Source organism: Nelumbo lutea, chromosome 2 (genome assembly GCF_056320005.1).
Source record: "Nelumbo lutea isolate HS-2025 chromosome 2, American lotus-T2T, whole genome shotgun sequence".
Taxonomy (NCBI): Eukaryota; Viridiplantae; Streptophyta; class Magnoliopsida; order Proteales; family Nelumbonaceae; genus Nelumbo; species Nelumbo lutea.
In genome coordinates, this window is record NC_142685.1 from 31,018,217 (window position 1) to 31,040,265 (window position 22,049).

Here is a 22,049-nt window from a genome sequence, read left to right on the forward strand (position 1 = left end):
AATTCAATTAAAAGCTATTTTATTTATGCTAAAACACCTCAAAACCTAAAAAATTATGAAAAGTCTCATTATTACTTGAAAAAAGAGAAGAAAAATATATTATATACATGCTTTTTATTATATAAAATATATTTTTATTAATATAATACATTATCAAGTCGGGCTTAGGATTAGGCTGGGCTTTTTCGAGAAAGCCCGAGTCTGGCCCGAAAAAATGTCAGGCCTGAGCTCGAGCCCACGGGTCTCAAATCTTGTCCATGCCTAACTTAGATCGGGTCGGCCCGTCGGGCTACCCGGCCCATGAACATGTCTACACTCACATAAAGAGTTGTGAACTCTTGGTTCCTGGGCAAAGTTCAAAGTACCAATACATGTGATATGCAAAGAAGTGTTTTTAACTTGTCATTGATTTGGACGATTGAACTATTCGAATCATCACCCAGTCACAATTCCAAGTCCATTTTTGAACTTGAGATTTGGCCAAAGCCAATTGACTTAGTAAAAAACAAATGATCTAGGTATTTGAACCGTTGATCCATTCAACTTAGTCACCAGATCATGGGTTTCACACTCAATGCATGTGCAAACTTTAGGAGGCCATAAATTTGTGCTTGGATGTCTAGTTGTGGTGATTTTTTTTTTTGCCTTGTCATTTTTGCCAAAACAACCTTTTTTTGGTCTCAAATTGTAACTTTTAGCATTTGTTTACAAATAAAAATTAAAAACAGAATTAAAAATATAAATTAGGGAAAATCTACGATGTCTAAAAGACATGGTATTGGAAAAGTTTTGACCAATCAAAATCCATTCATCAATTTTGATAAATAAGACCTGATTGGTTATCACGTTTATGATAGCGGTTGATTGATCAGAAAATCTTTAGACTATCATGTCTTTTGGACATCACAGGCAAACCTATAAATTAAATATAAAATAATGCATATGTTGCTTGTAGAATATAATTATACGTTAATTATTAATAAAATAATTATACGTTAAATTTGCTGATGTGGCACAATTTGACCTATTCAACCTTTATGGTCGAACCGCTGACCTGCAATCAGGAAAATGGAAAATTGTCGCAAAATGGAACATCTCCCAAAATGGAAATCATTCTCGTAAATTGCATATTATCACCCTATACTTTGGAGTAATGACAATTCCAACACATTTTCACTTCTCCGTTAACTGGATTGATGGAAAAGGTTAATTTACTAAAACGCTCTTTTAGAGGATAAAGCAGCTATTTCTTTCTTTTTTTTTTGTCCACTTTGGATGAGAGAGAAAAAAAAAAGAAAATGTGGTTTTTACAAGTATGTAAAAGAAAGGACAAAATGGCCTCATAAATTAAGGATAGTTTAGCCATTTAGAAATGTTTAACAAACATATAACCGTCAAATGATAACCTGTTTTGAAGTTAATTTGGTAGAATACTAATGGAGAGGGCAAAATGTTGGAATTTGAAAGTTTAGTAGTATTTTGTGACAAATGAAAATTCAGGGACTATTTCACTACCCTCAAAGTACAAGGGGGTAATTTGTAATATACCGTTTTTTTTTTTTTCAAGAATTGAGCTAAAAATTTTTAGGAAGGGTATTAGCATTCAGTGTCCAACTAATCCTTGATGTTTACTATATAGGTTGTGATGAGGGCAAGTTTGCCTCTCCACTAATATCATGACACATGGCATCTCGGAACAAATGGGTGACACCCAGAACCACTTAGGCGACAACTTGCCTTATCCAAAATGATGGAGTACCAGCTAGCGATCTGGCATTGTCGCCGACCTGGCGACTTGCCCTTGGTGCCAACCTGGCGACCTGCCCCTAGTGCCGACCTGGCGACCTGCCTCTAGCGCCGACCTGGCGATCTACGAGACGTGCTTGCCGTGGATTTCTGCATGCATCCCATCACTCCCGGGTCTCTCGGAAGTCAGTTCTCACACCAAATGTTTTAAGAGAAACCGAGTAAGGTGCAAAGATTGGCCTACGTGCATGACTACCTCCGAGGACTTTGGAGCAGTTGGGCACGTCCTCCCAGAGATCCCGGACATGTTGTGTGATGCTCACGCCAAACAATGCCTATATAAAGGCCTTACCTTCAACTCTAGGGGAGATGCGTAAGTTAGTTCTCGCAGCTCTCTAGCTCTCTCACGTTTAGCTATCTTAAAATATCTTATTCGCTAACTTAAGCATCGGAGTGCCCACCCCGGGTAAAGCAACCCGAGCACTCTGACATTGTTTCCTTGTAAGTCGCATTAGAGCCACCTCTCCAGGTCATCACCATTCAACTAGGCAACATAGCCATCTCTCCAGCTCGTCACCATTCATTTAGGCATTAGAGCCACCTCTCCAACTCGTCACCATTTATTTAGGCATTAGAGCCACCTCTCCAGCTCGTCACCAATTATTTAGGCATCAGAGCCACCTCTCCAGCTCGTCACCATTCAGCTAGGCCTCTAAGACACCTTCCAAGTGGGAACCATTCAGCTAGGCATCCAAGCCACATTCTAGGTAGGAATTATTCAGCAAGGCATCCAAGTCACCTGCTAACCAGGGAGCTGCCAAAATGCGCATCATCAATTGGTGTTGTCTGTGGGAAACACTACCAAAATGCTCATCATCAATTGGCATTGTCTGTGGGAAACACTACCAAAATGATCATCATCAATTGGCATTGTCTGTGGGAAACGCTACAAAAGGCTATTTTCTCACCCGATTCTCTGAGCCTCAAGTAATGACATCTTCAAGCAACAACAACAATGCTCGATCGAAAGAACCCCCTAGGGGGGGTAGAAGCAAAATGATTAGCCTAGACGAGTTCTTGCAGTCTTGCCCTGACAAAATCTCCCTAAGCTCTATGTGATTTCTGCGAGAGTTGATGACCAATAGATTGTGAGGCCACCCCACAGGTTGATCCCTTTGTGGTTCCCGTGGGAGTTGATAGCCAACAAACTGTGAGGTTCGGCGCAGATCGAGCCCTCCATGCTTTACATGGGAGTTGATGGCTAGCAGGTTGTGGAGCCACCCTCATAGGCTAGTCCTGTCGAGGTGATGAGGTGTCTATAGGCTGAGGTGCTGAGAGCAAAACTAGACTGTCAAAATTCTGATGACCTAGTGACCTAGAGACCTACCTCCGAACTGGCGACCTGCTTCTACCAACCTGGCAACACATGTAATAAGCTCGGACAAGCCTTGTCAGCTTTGTTCGCGAGGTTCCCCTATAGGTCGAGCCCTCCGTGGCTCCCGCGGAGTCAGCGGCCAATAGACTATAGTCACCCTTGCGGGTTGAACCTTTCAAGGTTCCCATGCGAGTTGGCAACCTGTAGTTAGTAAAGCTGCCCTCGCTGGTTGAGCTCCTTGTGGCTTATCGTAGGGGTAGATGACTAGCACCTTAGAGGAATGACACAGTGCAGCCGTAACACCGACCCGCTATTTAAATTCCAACATCGACGCACATATCACAAGGGGAAGCCAAACTGCCTTCAGCATCAAGGACCCCTAAGCCGACCTCAAAATATGTTGGTAACAGGCCTAGAGACCTACAACGAAGTACAAATCTACTCCCTTTGCTGAGCTGATCTCAGCTCAGGAGTGGGGGGCAATTGATGAGGGCAGATTTGCCCCCCCCACTAACATCATGACACATGGCATCTCGGAACAACTAGGTGACACCTAGAACCACCTAGGCGACAACTTGCCTTAGCCAAATTGATGGAGTCCTAGCTAGCGACCTGGCACTGTCGTCGACCTGGCGACCTGCCTTCACTGCCGACCTAGCGATCGGCCTTCACCGCCAACCTGGCAACCTGCCTCTAGCGCTGACCTGGCGATCTACGAGATGTGCTCGTCGTGGATTTCTGCATGCATCCCATCACTCCCGAATTTCTCAGAAGTCAGCTCTCACACTGAATGTTTAGGGAGAAATCGAGTAAGGTGCAAAGATTGGCCTATGTGCGCAACTACCTTCGAGGACTTCGGAGTTGTTAGGCACGTCCTACTGGAGATTTCGGACGTGTTGCGCGATGCTTATGCCAAACAATGCCTATATAAAGGCCTTACCTCCAACTCCAGGGGAGATGCGTAAGTTAGTTCTCGTAGCTCTCTAGCTCTCTCACATTTAGCTATCTTAAAATCTCTGATTTGCTAACTTAAAGCATTGGAGTGCCCACTTCGGGTAAAGCAACTCGGTTACTCTGACATTATTTCCTTGCAGGTCACATTAGAGCCACCTCTCCAGCTCGTTACCATTTAGGTAGGCAACAGAGCCATCTCTCCAGCTCGTCGCCATTCAGTTAGGTAGCAGAGCCACCTCTCCAGCTCATCACCATTTAGCTAGGCATCAGAGCCACCTCTCCAGCTCGTCACCATTCAGCTAGGCGTCTAAGCCACCTTCCAGGTAGGAATTATTTAGCCAGGCATCCGAGTCACCTACCAGCCGGGGAGCTACCAAAATGCACATCATCAGGTGGGTTTAAAAACCAAAACTTATCGTATGATATGCACTGACACCATGTGATACTTCTAACATTGGTCGTAGGTTCATCCATTCAAATTTCATTGAAATTATTTATTTTATCCAAACCAGGGTAGCGGTGAATAGAGTCCCAAATCCACCATTGTTTACAACAAGAATCTGAAAAATGTTCCCCAATGGATTTTAATATGCTTTTTGTAGTTCTTGTCATTCTCAAACAGATAATCTTATTAAAAAAAAAACTGAATTTATTCACTAATCAGAAAGGCCATTGAAATAGAAAAAATAAGAAAAATAAAGGCAAAAATGTTGTTGTTGTTCTTTGTATGGGAGAGAAAGAAAAGATTTAGGATAAATTGAGTTCAATATGGTTTGTTGATAATGAAAATTAGATGATACTTCTGCCCTTTTACAGGCCACTTAACGATAGATAACGATTATGGATTAAATTGGCAGTTTTCGGAAATTCAGGTATTACAATGATACATTTTGAAATTTAGGTATTAAAGTGAGATTAAGTCCAAAGTACATGGTACTAATCTGCATTTACCTTATTAAAACCGGAGTAGCACCCCTACTTCTGGTATCATGTCTTTCCAGCATAACAGATTTTTCTCATCTTAGTTAATGAGTTTTGAGAAAATCTATGATGTAAAAAATATATGATATGAGAAAGGTTTTGACCAATCAAAACCTCTATGAATTCTAAATAGAATTGAATTGATTGGTTACCACTTATATGATACCAATTGATTATAAGTCTTTTCCATATCATGTCTTTCTGACATCATAGTCGAACCCTTATCCAAATATTCAAACCCAGTCCAAGTCTGATCCGAATCCAATGGATAAGATTTCGTTAAAAAGGGATCTAATTCGGATCTAGGTATTACCCTAATTCGATCCCATCCATTTGTAGCCCTACATTAGATGGATCTTGGTTCCTATTAGGTCATAACTTACCACGTGTTGCATTTCTTAAGGATTAGGACCCACCATTACATGGGCCTAGTTAGCATTACGGTCAATGCCAGATAACAATGAATTTTTGGAACTCGATCTTTCTTTCCGCCATGATTGGGGACATAAATCCAATTGCTCCTTGCTGAGTTGCTGGTTGGAGAACTCTTATAACTAAAAGTAAAAGTAGTTTGATGTGCAAGTGAAGTTCAAAATATTGATACACTCCGACTCTGGACCTCCTACTAACAACTTTTCTCACACATCTACCAACAGGATATAACCACTGTGTTGGGAACATCTCTCTTTTGTCCCCTTGGATGATAAGATAGATATTCCCAATGTGTGCCTGTATTGTCAATGTGGTTAAGTATGTGCGAAGAGTCAGAGCTCCATCAGAAGGTGTCTATAGGGAGTTTAAACAATACAAAACCTTTTTCTTAGTTTTATTTTTCTTCAAAATTTTACAGGGGCCAGTCTTAGCAAGGCCTACCCCTGAAAATATTAAAATTAAAAAAAACTTAATATTTATCGGGATCAGGCCGATACAATGTGCGATCCATCCAATATGTCCTGATAAGTGACAAAATTTTCAATCTTATTTGTAAGCGGCATATCATTATAGCCAATTGAGTGGTGGTTCGGTTGACACATAAACTAAGCAACCCCAGACGGTATGCAGTCTCGAGCCCTGCTAATTATGCCAAGGGGAATTGAACTATGGCCCTTATGGGGCAAAGGTGAGTAATTAATATAAAAAAAAAGTTGGTTAGGATACTTGGATCTCATGTGAGAGACCCGGGTATAAATCCCAACAATACAACGTCATTTTTTTTTAAAGAGATGTACTTTTTTGCTTGATTTTTAGACTAATATAAGAATAAATGCTATGCACATGCAAAAAATAAATATCTAACATTATATATGATATCTAACAAAGATTCACTTTATATAATACAAATTTATATAGTATAGACTATAGAATCATAATTTCTTTTGTGTCAAATGTTTTAGTTTAGAGATCAGGAGTTCAGGACCTACCATTTAACGGCAAATGATTTGAATGTAAATTTCAACTTATTTTTGTTTTAAATTTTAGCTTATTTTGTTTGATTATAGTACAAACAAAATAAAGTAAAATTCAAAATAAAATTAAACAAGAATTTATATATATTTTTTTCATTTGCACTCCCATACATTTGTACTAGTGCAAATAAAATTACATTACAACCAAACACATTGTAAGGCTCATAAGTCATAACCCATAAGCCCATCTACAATTTTGATAAATTTTTACTGAGAATTTTGATAAAATTAATATAGGGCCCCATTATCCTACTTAACAATTAAAAAATATTAATAAATATTAGATAAACCTGTAAAGGCTAATGAATATATAATTGACGATATGAAAATATTCCAACAGTTGGGTCAGCTCTTTCAACCCCTTAAGAAATCCTTTGAACAAGAGGAATCTCTCTACCTGGAACACATTGAATGAGGCCCCTTGCAAGGCTTTTGTTTATGTAGAATCGATATAATAATTAATAAATTAGCTTTTGTTTTTCCGGAAAATACCTACTCTTAGATGTGTATCTGAGAACCACCATGGACACCAACATAATAGATATGGAAAATGGAGTTATTGAAGGGCATCAGCATTTGGTCTTGGGTTCACAGTTCACACCTAGGCCAAAATGCAGTAAACATTTTTAATTTGGAAACCTACAAATTTAAATGTTCAGTCTCAATGATACTTCCTAAAGCAAGAGCTGGGGCCTAACATGTGAGTTTTAGTAGGTTTAAATGCCATATACACGTGTTTATTAAATGGTTTTGTCTGTTTGATTATATGATTTAATAAATCCAGGTTATGAAACTGTCTACTAATCAATCAAATTAGGGTTTAATGAAGCAGAAAATCAGGAAGGATTTGTAGGATTTGTTGGTTGAGTTCAGACTTGCATCCTATTGTTCTGACATACATGATTGAATTTAGTATTTTGAGCTTCTTTGTGTCATTTAGCCCAACCATGATATCATCTAACTTTTGTGTTAAGGAATATCTCTGCAATATAAAATCTAGATTCGCAGATCATAATCAGGATTTCTGGGGCAGAGCTGAACTAATTCAATTGAGCAACAACTTAAAGTGTCAAGAGAAAGCCAGTGAAAAGTATCTCCTTGTGCTTGATGGGTGGGGAGGATTCCTTTTGAAGTCATCAAAAGACCATTTGTGTATTAAGTTTCTCTAATCAATTGAAGAAGCTCTAATCATTGTACAAAGGACAAGATGGATTGACTGGTTGGGATGAATTAACAACCTAGTGGATGGAAAAGTTGGAGTTGATTCATGGGTACTGTTGGATTAAATTAAGTGGAATTTTGTTTGTTGGTTCAGCTGGCCAGAAGGGTTGGAGATGACTTGAGAAAAAGAAAGAAGGAATTAGGCAAGTGTTGTTGGAGTGTGATGGAATCCTTGCACATGGTGAGGGTCCATTGTTTGTCCTGTTTGGAGCTTAAAATAAAATAAAAATTAAAAGCAAGCCTGCTCTTACTTTTGAATTTCGAATTGAAAATTGAATTCATCAATCAAGGCCGCTCTGTTAAACAATTGTTGTTTAGAGTTGTAGTAGGAAGAGGTTAATACAGTCAAATGCCCTAATTGCCAATCAAAGAAGAAAAAAAAAAAAAGAAAACCTAGGTAGCCTCCTTCTAGTTGGGTTAATTGAGGCCAGCCAAACCCATTATAGCAGATTTAACATAGTTAGATTAAGGCTTTATTAAGTTGGACTGGATTGCTTAATCATGCACTTTTGTTTGAGAAGAAAAGAGAATAAATAAATAAATAATGTATCTAAGCTTTGCTTCTGTATTACATATTACAAGCTTTTTGTAGTTTGGTTTTAAACCCAATCTGATATAGCCCGACCCAAAAAGAAGTTGGTTTGATTAATTTGGTCTGGTTCAACACCCCAGTATTGATTTTCGGGCCGGGTTGGGCTAATTTGTCGGCCCTTCAGCTCCAACTATTAAATTTGGAGATAGGGCTGTAAATCGGAAGTCGGAACCAGATGCATCCGACTCCAATCCGATTTAAATTTCAAATCCGAGTTTGAGAGAATCCCAATTATCCAATATTTCGAATTTGGATATAATTCATTCCACTCTATTGTTATTAAAATAAAAAAGAGACTTAAAAATTAATTAATATTTTTCTTACATATAAAAAATGTATACAAATATAAAAATTAATTAATATTTTTTTTAATATGTACCATGGGATGTGCACGTGTTGGACTAATCATTAAATGATATTTGCATTTAACTTTTAGGAACCTAACACAAGTATTTACATTATATATATATATATCATGTGTTATGCAGATATGCAAATGGTACTAACTACATGATATATGTTGTTTAGATTTAATTTTTATGACAAGGACAGAACCCAAGTCAAGTGTCTCTTTTCTACGAGAAATGTAATTTGGTTTCATAAGACCATTTTCACAGTCAAGGTTCAAAATATTGATATGCTTGATACGTTACTTTTTTTTTTTTTTTTTGTCCGAAACAGGTCTACGGGAACTGGTTTAGGTTTCCTCCACACCCTGAACCGATCAGACCTCTGATACATTCACTATAAGGGCATACCGGAGGGGTCCCAAAATGATATGTATCGACTGATATGTGACGATACTTTGAACCTTGCTCACAGTGAATACATAGTCCCAAGAAATCAACCATCATAGCCTTGTATTAGGAATATCTCCCCATGAAATAAAGTATAGAAGTATGAAGATATTCCTGATGCGAGGCTGTAACGGCTGTTTAAACAATGTTCAAACGGGCCTTGCACTGACTGAAGCCTATCTCCCCTCCATAGCCCATTTATATCTATTCCCTCCCTCACCTCTCCTCAATCCAGTTTACGTTCTGACCCCTCATAAAAATTTCTAGATCCGCCCCCTAATTATGAAATAAACTTATAATTATAGAGATATTTCCAATACATGACTGTGAAGACAGTTCTATGAAAACCGAATCCAAACTTTTTATGTACTATAGATATCTCTATCTGTATAGTATGTCCATATATATATATATAGTCATATCACATTTTTATCCGACCAGCATATCAGGCCCACATCTAATCATATCATTATTAGATCAAACCCACACCCAATTATATCATTAAATAGATGCAGATTTTAACGTCTGAGTCAAGGTTTTTAGAACCGAATTAGACAATGAATTGTTCAGGGTTTGGTTCTTGGGTCAAATGATCTGATCGTTCGAACCAAATTAAAAATGGATAAAAACTGTTGGATGGTTTGAATGGTTTGGCCGCTTGAGTTAGCAGTTTGTTGATCAAATCAATGGTTTTTTGTCAAAAAAAAAAAAACAATTCTGGGGTAAAACGGAACCGGTTAGGAGACCGATTCCTAATTTTTCTGGTTCGACCATCCGGTCCGATCCTGTTTTGAAAACCATGATCTGAGTAATCAGTCAGAGTCCATTGACCCCACTATTTGGAGAGATTAGGTTGGGTCAGTGCATCACACGTGCAAACAGCTCTTACAGTCTTGCATTAAGAATATCTCTGTACTTGTGTGTTTTATTTCATCAGGCTGCATTTGGAAACGATGCAAATAAGTGTGAGTGCAAATATATAGAGTATAAAACGGTTCATTAAATTACAAAGTTGGGTTAGTTTTGCACTGACAAATTTACTTTCTTACCAAACAGACTTTTAGCTGTAATGAATGCAAACATGAATTTCAATAAAGCATATGTTTTTTTATTGATGTGATTTTACATCTTATTGTAAATGTAAATATATATTAGTCTGTCATTTGTCAATACATACATGTAATATTACCAAATATAAGCAAAAATGAACCAGAGTACAAATTTATCCTGAACCAAAATTTACACTCCATTTACATCGTTTCCAAATGCAACATAAGTAAATATTTCCAATACAAAGTTGCAAAAAGATATTGAAACGGTATGAGCTACTGACTTACACTGATCGAAGCTAAACTTCTATATAGCCGTTGACTACAGTGACGAATCACTATGATGCAATCAATGCCACAGCCCACTAGAAATGGAGGGAAGAAAATCAGATATCTGGCACCCAAGTGTTGCCACGTGGATCATGGTACTATTTATTAAGTGGGGCCCGCCCATTCAATAGGGAGACAAGGTAAACCCTGGCTTCCCATGAGCTCCAGATTTCATAAGCAAATGAGTTTAGATCAAACCAGTCTTATTTGTACTGCGTTTAGGTCTCTTCCCATTAAGGAGATGGTCTAGAAAGAAACCAAACTGGAGGGCTTCTGATCAAAGAACTGGAGGGTCATATTGCTATTTGTTTCAAATTGATTGAAAAGACCAACTGCTTTGAACGGTTGAACCTATTCAATTTGATTCCTGAATTTAGTCATCCTCAAATTGATGATGGATGTAGACATGTCTCCACTGCGTATAAACCGAGTTTGACTCGGTCAGGTTTCTAAGTCAGCCTCCGAGTCTGTTGGTTTCTTTCATTGTGAGTTTACTTTGACCTGATGACTTCTTATATTACTCTGCCTTTCTGCTTGCACCTTCCCTGAAAGACTTGAGGAGGTCGACTGCCAAAAATCAAGAAATAAACAAACAAACAATACTTCAGGAATAAGATCAAATCAACCCAGATTAAATGACACGGCATGAAGGCACCCACGTTAATCTGAAATTTGGACACAGATAGGGTGGAATAGTAGATATGTTAGCTGATCTCAAATAGTCGAAATAAGATAATATGTAGGTGCTTAATTCTGAATTGAATTGAGATTTAAGGAGATTAATCCTGTTTCACAGCTTTATACTGGTGTTCTTTGGAACAGACATGGTTACTACTTATTTGCTAAATTATTTCTGTTTATTATTCACAAATTTAGATAAACCATTTCATGCTAATTTTTCATGAATTCATGAATTTGTTTCATGAGATCCTTACATGAAATTCTGACTTGCAGATGAAACTCTTACATGAAATTCAATCCAAATTCTGTCGAAATTTAAAAAACTGTACGGTTGATTTAGGCACAAATTCTAATGAGAATTTTGATTAATATGTATCTTCATATTGATTGAGCAACATGGAGTATGAGATTAAGATTGATAGAGAATTTGGAACTTTGAACTTATTTTGGTGAATATAAAAGAAATTGTATAAATGCTAGTTATGACCGGAAAACCGTGTATTTGATCAAAGCATACCCATAATCCACCAATTTCATGTTATTGATACATCTTTGGGTATGGGAAGGGTGTATCGGTACTTTAAATCATGCGTCTTTTTATTTTTTTTTTAAATTTCAATATATATATCCAAAAGTACAATATGATAGGGGTGGCAATTTATCACCCATCCCGTTGAACCCACGCAGTATTTAATCCATCCATAGCAGGTTGAAAATGGGTTGATCACCCATTAGGTCAATTAAAATGGGCTGTATCGGGTTGAGTTGTGGATAACTATTATATTAACTATTATATTAACCATTAAAGATATAAATATTAATTCCTTAGTTTTTTTTTTAATTTTTTTCATTTGAGTGAAATAATTTATAATTAATGTATTATTTTTTATTAATTATCAATTAAAATTAGTTTTGCCCTGAATCAATACACTTCACCCAAATCGACATAAATCTAAATCAGCCTGACCCAAGTCCGAACTAGTTAAACTCAATTTAAATATGAACAGACGCAATCACCTTGATTCGATTAGTTTGGGCCAATTAGCCCAGTCTGAACCCGATTCTGGACATATGGGGTCAATCTAGGTCAACCCAAATCCAAAATGATTCTGGACATATTGGTTTGACCCAGGTCCGATGTGATTTGACCCAAATTTGGACCAGCCCAATTTGTCCCCATTGACCCACTTGGGGCTAGTTGGTTTGGTCCCAAACCCGTGCACAACCTGATATGGGTCAATTCAAGTCAAATTGTCATTGACTGACCGGCCCGATCTGATCCGATCAAATTGATCCGAATCCAAACAATTCAACCACTCTTGATGTTATTAGCTCGAACACTATCCAATTAGATAATTTAAGTTGGTCTGACCGGTTTGGACCTAAGTAGTTCGATCAAACTCAAAACCTATAGTCAAATGGCTTCACCACTTGTGTAAAAATAACATGCATGTAATGTGATTTGAACTTTCACCACTTGTGTAAATAACAATTACTATTTCCACTAAGCTATGACCAACTTATTTAATTTTACATAAATATAAGATTAATGGGTCTAGATGGGTTAAATTAGATCAAGACGGATTTGGGTTGAATCCAATCCATTTAATTTTATATAACTGGGTCACTAATGGGTTAGTGGGTTAGATGGATTGATTTGAAAGTCAACCCAACCCGCCCAATTGCCAATCACTATAATCGTCGTTGTCGTCCGTTGTCATCAAAGCCTTATCCCAATTATATGGGCTTATTGATTACACAAATCCTATTTCGTTATTCTGTTCTATGTAAAATCATCGTATCCATTATTTAACTATAATCACTTAAATCATTTATTTATTTTTATTTGGCCTTGACCCTTCTAGCCCTTTCTGCCAACCAAATCTTATAAAAATAGTCATGTTAAGATTCATGTACATGTGGTTCAGCTTCAAAATTAATGGGACAAAGTGTCTCATAAAAATTTGTATTTTTAAAAGTCTTTCGGGGGGACAGCAGATGGTGGGGTGTGTTTGTTCTTGAGTGTCTGATAGCAGCTAAGTTACTGGTGTTGGTTTGTTATTCAGTAATCTCCAAATGCTTACATTTGATAACACAGTTCAGTTCATTTGGCTCCATCAATTGAGTTGTTTCCCAATGTTTTTATTCAAATTGAGACAAAGGGTCCCACAATCAATGGTTAAAATTGAAGTGAGATGAAATGCTAGGCATCATCCAGTTGTTGCCATCTAGCTTCCTAGCTATCTTATTCCTAATCAATTGCATGTGATTTTAAACCTTGAATAGAGGCCTTGTGATCTTCTCTTTGTATCATGTGGGCATGAGTACCTCTTTTCTTTTTTCCCCCTTTTTGCTAAGATGTTGATGGATTGAATGAAATTTTATCCTTATGAAAGTTTGTGTGACATTAAGCTTAATAAAAGTCATCTACTTTGGGTTCAATTTGATCTTTTTTTTTAATAAATACTTTTTTTTTGTATTATTCATTGGTAGTTTTATAATATAGAATGTGTAGTACTGATATATTATATAACCACATATAATAATATATACTTATAGTATTAGTAATACGTAGATTCGGGTTGTTCATTCTCTCAGTGAAAGAAAAAAATGTGGTGACTATTTAGCTAATTTGGGATTGAAAGAAGTTACATGGTTTTTTAAAGTGGATCAGCCCTTCTATTTAGAGGTGTCAATTGGACTGGATTTGGTTCAATTCGATCCAATCCAATGAATTCACTTACAAATAGACTGGATTCAATTCAGACCAAATTCAATCCATTAAAATGTAAATGGATTGGATTGGATTCAATCCAAACCAAATGAGATATAAAAAATTATATAAAAGTACTTTTGGCATTAAAGTATTCTTTTGTAAAAGTACTTTGATAAAAGTGCTTTTACAAAAGCACTTTCATAGACTTTTATAAAAGTACTTTTGGAGAAGTGCTTTTATAAAAGTATTTCCATAAAAATGCTTTCATAAAAGTGTTTTTGTAAAAATACTTTCGTAAAAATACTTTTATAAAAGTACATTCGTAGAAATGTTTTTATAAAAGTGCTTTCATAAAAGTGTTTTTATAAAAATGCTTTCATAAAAGTGTTTTAATAAATATACTTTTATAAAAGTACTTCCATAAAAGTTTTCTGTAAAAGTGATTTTATACAAGTGTTTTCATGTAAATGTACTTTTGTAAAAGTGTTTTTTATAAAACTACTTCTGTAAAAGTGCTTTCATAAAAGTACTTTGGTAACAATGCTTTCGTAAAAGTATTTTTATAAAAATGCTTTCGTAAAAATACTTTTTATAAAATTACTTTTATAAAAGTGTTTTTGTGCAAATATTTTCATAAAAGTGATTTCGTAAAAGTACTTTCATAAAAGTGATGTTATGTTTGCTTCAGCTTTGATTGATTTCAAATTGGATAAGGGTTTGGCCTCATGATCAAATTATTGAAAATTTGGTTTAAGTCCAATTCAAACCAATAAGAATATGGACCAATTTATTTTGGATTGGACCAATCCAATAATTATAATGGATTGTCCAAATCCGATTTGATAAAGTTTGAATTAGATTGGATCCAAACCAAAACTGATCCTTTAACATCTGTACTTCTATCCGAGACCCCTAAATCGGATCGGATTTGATTCAGATGTGACTAGATCTTATCTAAATCCAACCCAATTATAACCTTATTTATGTGTCATGGATAAAGTAACTTGTTCACGTGATTAAAAGAATTCTCCCCATGAAGAAACTTCAAATTTCCCTTGAAAATGCCTTTCTTAATGAAAATGACATGATTTGCCATAAAATGGGAAACATTCAAAGAAACATTGAGAAAATATATGGAAAGTATTAGGGAATCACATAAAGAAGCCCTTCAATGTGCTTAGTATTTACCTACAAAACATAGATGTTTTGATGGAATTGGCATCTTAATACAGTTAATGTTATTTTCCAACTGTTTCTCTGAGCAAATTTCTCTTTTTCTTTTTTGGGTTTTCTCATTTGTATCTTCTCATACTTTCCCCCATTTACACCTTCTATCAAAAATTTGGGTTCCTCTTCTCAATTTCCGCTTCCACAGTTTCCTGCACCATTTATTGGGCATGTACACATTGTGGGGCCCAATCAACCTGATGTTCCATAAAATCCAAAACATGACACTGTTGAAGCTACTTTAATGTTGAAAACTCTTCCAACTCAGCAAATTGTGTGCTTCACAAACCCTCCCTCTTGTATTTGTTTCACATGTCTATAAGTTGTGTTTGGTTGCTTGAAAATTGATAATCAATAGGAAAATAAATCATATTCCTAATTTCCTTGATGCCTCGTTTAACTCGGAATCGTATTCCTGATTCCAATTTCATGGTTAGCCAACCTCATATAGTTGGGATAAAGGCTTAGATAGATGGTGATGAATCTTCCAAATCAGGTTTTTATTGTTAGAAGAGAATTAGGTCTTCAAACACTACTTAGTACTTACTAATAGAAATGCATGAAAATATTCTAATAGTCCAAGCCCTCTGTCTCTCACTCAGTTTGTTTGTGAGGCATATCCAAACCAGATGCAATATATATTGCACCCCATCCAGATTTATGTGTGTTTGTAATTATGATTTGCACCTCTATTCTGATGCACAATTTTCACACCTTGTCTCACTTGCACTCATTGGAAGTGCAAACTTTTCATCACAAAAACTTATACATAATTTGCACCTGTTTCTTCCTACATCATTCACACATATGAAGTTGGTAACGTATCATTTTACTCCCAAACAATTATCCTCCTTTTTGTATTCTCATATGAAATCAAGACCACATCATTTTTGCTCCCACTTTCACTCCTCCAAAACAAGCAAAGCAAAGTCAAAGTGAAATGAAATAAAACCAGAATTTCCAGTCCCATACATGATACATTTATTATACCAATACAAATGCAATTTGCACTTCAGACAAAAAAGGCCTTGGAATTCTGGTAAACATTGTGTTTATGCAACTGTTAGAGACTTCACCCTACAAATAGGCTAGGGATGATAGCCTTTGTCCTAACTTGTCAATGTAACAAAAGGATCTTGTCCTTAGACTAAAAGAAAAAAGGTGAAAATTTGTGCACTTCTAATTTTTGATAAACCAGGTACAACATTTACTGATGTTCAGTTTGAAAAGTGTGTAAATACAAATATGTACAGTATAAATGCAATACTTTTATTTGTATTTATCAATATGTATGATCACCCCTTGTAAGGGCATTTTTGTACTTCCTTATATAAGGCCACGCCACTTAGTCAACTAAGAGATAGAAGGAACAATCTAATCCCTTCTCTATCTCTTCTTCTTATAGTCTTATTATCATACATACATTGATAAAACTAAGTATCTAAGGGCTGGGTATATATTTTTCTTTTTTATTTTAATATTAAGAAGCAATGTTTTTAAACTGTCATTGACTAAAACATTTGAACGGCTGAACCAGTGACTCTGACAGCTATCTGGGTCCCCATTTTAATTGTTACCACTTGAAGAATCAAATTATTGGTGAAGATTAGGATAGAACACCAACTGATTAAATGGAGAGATCTAAATAACTTACAAGATGAACTTTTTGGAGAAAAAGTATAGTAAAGGATTTTAGCTCACATATTAAGGGCCGTTTCTTGGTGTAAGGGTAGAATCTCGAGATAACAAGCATAAAAATGCAGGTTCAAGTCTAAGGGAATCCACAGAAAAAAAAAACACTAAAGTTTAAAACTCTACCCAGTCTACCCCTCCCAAGACCTGAGATAGATGGGACCAAATTTGGGTAATGGCCTTCATCAGATGCCTTTGTGTACAAAATGCTTATATATATATATATATATACAACCACCATAATACATCTCAAAACTAGAAGGCCTTCTCCAATGAAGCCAAATCTAGCAAAAAGAGATCATGTATTGAAAGGGAAAGGTGCAATGGACTGTCTCTCTTTTTGCTACATGTCAGAGAGATGTGAGGCTGAGATTGCACTGTACGTAGGGGATCCAATGGTGTCCACATGTGTATAATGTAGCCAATGCAGAAGTAGTCAATTTAAAGCTAAAGGTCGGTTATATATACTCCTTTGCCATATGGGCTGTCTAAGGAGGTTTCAGATTCAACCATGACGCCCTTAGACAAGGCCATATGGGGGTACATTTGCATTTTATTGGAGATTTACCATCTAAACCCAATCAACTTGTTAATCCCTTTATTGATTGTATAATATGTATCAAGTAAGGGATTCTTTAATTAAATATAAGAACCCCTTCTAATATCATAAAAAAATAAGAATATTGGCCCTTTGAATCACGTGACATGCAAAACCGTGTTTACATCATTTATATAACCTTTTATAGCTATATATTGGGAATATTTCTGTACTTGTAAATATTTTCTTTATGGAGAGATATTCCCAATATAAGGCTGTAAGAAACCGTACGATGAATGTTAACACGGTCTTGTGAGGACCAAATCCGATTTTCATATTCATATATTAAACCATGTATATCACCCTTCCATCTAATTAGTACATTCAGTAAGCACACGATCAATATGTAAGACCTGTCCCATAGGTGTGTTCAACACATCACGGAGGTCTTGACTCTAAAAAAGGGTTACACTATAAATCCATTAAGGGGCCCCTCACATAAGGAGGGGTATTTGGTTGTACATTTGGATTTTGATTTGATGTTAAACTATATATCAATCTTACTGTCCCCTAATTTTTGGACCCGTTATTTAACCACGACTTGGTCCAAAATGAGGGCACGGACTTTTGAAAAGGAGCCCCTCCCTCCCCTCCAAACGTACTGGGGAGGGACCCCCTGCCTTCTAAACGAGGGCATTAGGGCAATCCTAGGCTGTCTCTTTAGGGTTTTGTCTGGATTCCCTAAAGAAGGGCCTTTGTTCTTACCCTTACTCCACACTTATATGGTGGTTGAAGGGCCAACCAATTAAAATGGGCTGGCAAGAGAATTAACATTGAAAATTCAAAATTAAGTCATGGGCCTGATTTGTGCCACCACTTTATAAAGAAGCATCTTATTCAAAATCAAACAAGAAAAAGAAAAAGAGGGCGGTGAGACAAAAGGAACAGGATCTGCTGTCAGCCAAAAAAAAAAAATTGCTAATACACTGATAGCACAGCAACTCAGCTGAAAATTTGAAATATAGAATGATAACATACAAGTTGGGAGATGTTCCTGATATGCGGCTGGATTGTCATGTTGTGAGCATGTTAACTCGTTTTTGCCGTCAGCGAATCGAAAAAGAAGATAGAGGGTACCTGCTAAACTTGTGACAAAGTAAATTGATGTATTGGGAGCAAAGGAATAGTTCTTTTCTCAATAAAAAAGCCATTTGATCCATTTCTATACCCTCCAAAACCCTCTCTTAGAAGCTATCTTGCTTAACTTAATCTTCACGGCAGGATTTTTTTTCTAATTAAACAAACTTAATTGCAATCATTAGCCCAATTGTTTATATGTTTGGGATATTAATCAAACACAGATAAACCATGATTTAGCAACACGGAATGTGAATCAGTTTGGACCAAAATTAATATTTTCTAACTGCAAGAAAAAAATAAATAAATCTTTAGCCTATGCTTTTAAGTGAATCAATGTATTGTTGTGCTCATGAGACTTTATGAGTAAGGTCCAGCTGTGGGATCATTTCAGGTTTCAATTTCATCAAAATTGCTTTTATTGCAATCTTAGCTGAAAGAAAAGAAGAAGAAGAAGATAAAAGTTCTAAATATCCAATATTCATAGATAGACTTATTTTAAGGATTTATCTCTTTTTTGAAGTTAAAATGTTCCCATGAACATTAAGTTTTTAATCTAAAAAAATAAGATAAGTCCTTAAAATAAAGAATTTCAACTGCAGCCTAAGTAAGATATTAAATGACTGAAAATGCGCTTTCCTCCTATCTCTTGTTATTTGACATATAGTGGGTTCAAAAATAAATACATGACAATATATGGAAGTGATCAGTTAGATGTTAGAAAGTGTATGCTGGACGAAATCACATAAATGACCTAGCAATTTCAAGTGAATAAATTGATGTAGTAAATCTAAAAACAAGGTTTTTAAAACTGACCTAGAGACCGAACTAGTTAAGGGTCCGGTTCCCGGGTCGAATAGTCCGATCGTTCAAACTGAGCAATCGATTCATTCTGACAAAAATGAATAAAAAAATAAAAAATGGTCAAAATCATTGAATGATTTGAATGGTTTAACTGTCCAAGTCAACAATTTGCTAATCAAATCAACGTTTTTTACAAATATCTAGTTTTGGAAAAATGGAACCGATCACCTAACCGTTTCTCTGTTTTTTCAGTCCGATCATCCAGTCTGGACTGGTTTTGAAACCCATGCTAAAATTAATGGGTAGCTTTGGAATTCCACATCCACAAGAGAGCAATGAAAATGAGCAGCCATTATCAAAAACTGAAGTGATCCAAATTCAACAGGCAACCCAAGGAGAACATTTAAACTTTATAAACTATTTCAGTTAAATTTTAAACTAAATCTGCCAATTTAGAGATGTTTCTTAATTAAATATGAATTAAAGTCTAGCATTTTTCACTTCCCCATTTAATTCTATCTTATTTAATTAAGTTTTCTAAGTTAATGGTTTTACAACTAGATGCTCAACCTTAAACCCCACCCCAAGAAAGAAAAAGGAAAAGAAAGTTGATCAAACAGCACAGAACAGAAGAGGAATGATTAAATAGAAATTGGTCTAGTTGAATGAAAAGGGATCCTAGTGGAAACCCCACAATGGAGGGACCCACGACTTAATAGGTCCCACATAACCACATTGTAGGTTAGTTTTCTAAAACAAAGTAACAAACCGGGTGATTGCAATCTTCCCAATTATCTGATTTGTTCTATTCCTTCATGTACTCCAGATAAAACCAATTCTGACCCCATCTTGCTTTGTTAAGTTTTGGCTCATGCAGCTCCCCTGGGTAGGATCCATTATATGGTTTGCTTCTAACCAATCAAACCTGCCACGTACTCCATATTCATTTCCCTGTTACTAAACTTGAAGCTTCCTCCTTAATACTCCAATGGAATCAATGTCTACCATTTTACTTTGACTGAGAGAGAGAGAGAGAGAGAGTTGGGGTGGTGGAGGAATTCAGATCCAAGGTTCAGACTTGAAAAATAATCTACCTACCAAAAGCCAAGTCCGAAGTCCAAACAGAAAAATACTTGCTAATTGCTAGCTGTTGTTTCTCTCTATAAACATAATCCCTTTAAATAAAAAATTTAACTAAATTAAAAAGTTAAAAACAAATTAAAAATAATAATAAATGCATTAGACGAGCCGCTCCCCTCTCCTGTCTCCGCCTCCCTACCTCTTTCTCTCTCCATAAAACCCCATTTCTCGTTCAAACCTCTGACGACAGAACCCACGTAAAACATGTCGGACTACTCGGTCTCTTTTCCATCTTGCTTCCGCCCCAGCAACGCCACCACCTCCGACGACCACCCACCAGAACCACCGCCGCCACCGCCACCACCCACCTCCGGCAACGCCAATCTGACAACATGCCTCTACTACACTAATCTAGGCGTCTTCGCCCTCACCTGGTGCCGCTACGTCATTGGTCGAGCTCTCCAGATCGACCTCCGCTTCGATGACCAAGAAGAAGAGGATCTCTTTCCCACCTTCCGCCTCCACATCAAGCCATTTTTCTTCTGGAGAAAATACGGCTCAAAGAAACTCCACCTTAACAACCCAGCAAAGAAGGTCGAAATCTACTGGGATCTAACCAGAGCCAAGTTCATCTCCTCCAGCCCCGAACCCCAATCTGGGTTCTATGTCGCCGTCGTCGTCGACGGCGAGACGACCCTTCTTGTTGGTGATTTGCAGAGGGCAGCTTACGACAGAACCAAAACACGAAAGCCCAAGAGGAGAAACCAAGTTTTAATTTCGAGGAGAGAACATGTTTTTGGCAACAAGGTCTACACAACGAGGGCTAGATTCGGGGGTAGGACAAGAGACATCTCGATTGACTGCAGCGTGGGTGGTGATGAGCCCAGGCTTTGTTTCAGTGTCGATAAAAAGAGGGTTTTGCTGATTAAGCGATTGAAGTGGAAGTTCAGAGGGAACGAGAGGATTGAAGTGGATGGGATCCCAATTCAGGTGTCGTGGGACGTCTATAACTGGTTATTCGATGGAGGCGTCGAAGATGGGCACGCCGTTTTCATGTTCAAGTTCGAGAAGTCGGAGTTCGAAGAAGAAGAAGCAGCAGCAGCAGAAAATGGGGTGGAAGATTTGAATGAGAAGACCGGAGGAATGGTCGTTTGGAAGCCACAGCAGTCTCCGGTCAGTGGCGGAATGGGAATGAGTGGGTTCGAGTGGAAGAGAATAAACAGAGGCTTTCTGAAAACGACGAGGAGCTCGTCATCGTCTTCAATGTCGTCGGCGTCATCCGGGTGCAGTTCATCGGTGATGGAATGGGCAAGCACCATGGATGAGAGCGAGTTACAAAGCCCATCTGGGTTTTGTTTACTCGTTTACGCCTGGAGGAGTTGAAGATGGATTGATCATCAGATCTCTCTCCTGGGTTCTCTTCCGGTATTATTTTAGATTCGTAGTTTCATTACTAACCCCATTTGTTCATGAACATATTCCAGAATAAAAATCAATCAATCAGCATAGCCAGCCAGAAGAAAGATGACAGACTAGACTTTGGTGGGTTGATCTAAAAGTAGTCTTTCCTCTGTAATTCTTCCTCTTTTTTTTTGTAGATTTTGTTGTGATTACTAGTTGAGCTTGGTGGGTTTGGATTAACTGTTTCTGTAAGAAAAGCTAA

General features: G+C 36.9%; 1 protein-coding gene across 1 annotated transcript; it reads left to right on the forward strand.

Annotated features, from left to right (window-relative positions):
• Window positions 1–20,650: 20,650 nt before the first annotated feature.
• LOC148869625 (uncharacterized) lies at window positions 20,651–21,769 on the forward strand. Its single transcript, XM_088969923.1, has one exon. It carries the CDS (start codon window positions 20,651–20,653, stop codon window positions 21,767–21,769), a length of 1,119 nt encoding a protein of 372 aa, XP_088826049.1.
• The last annotated feature ends 280 nt before the right edge of the window (window positions 21,770–22,049 follow it).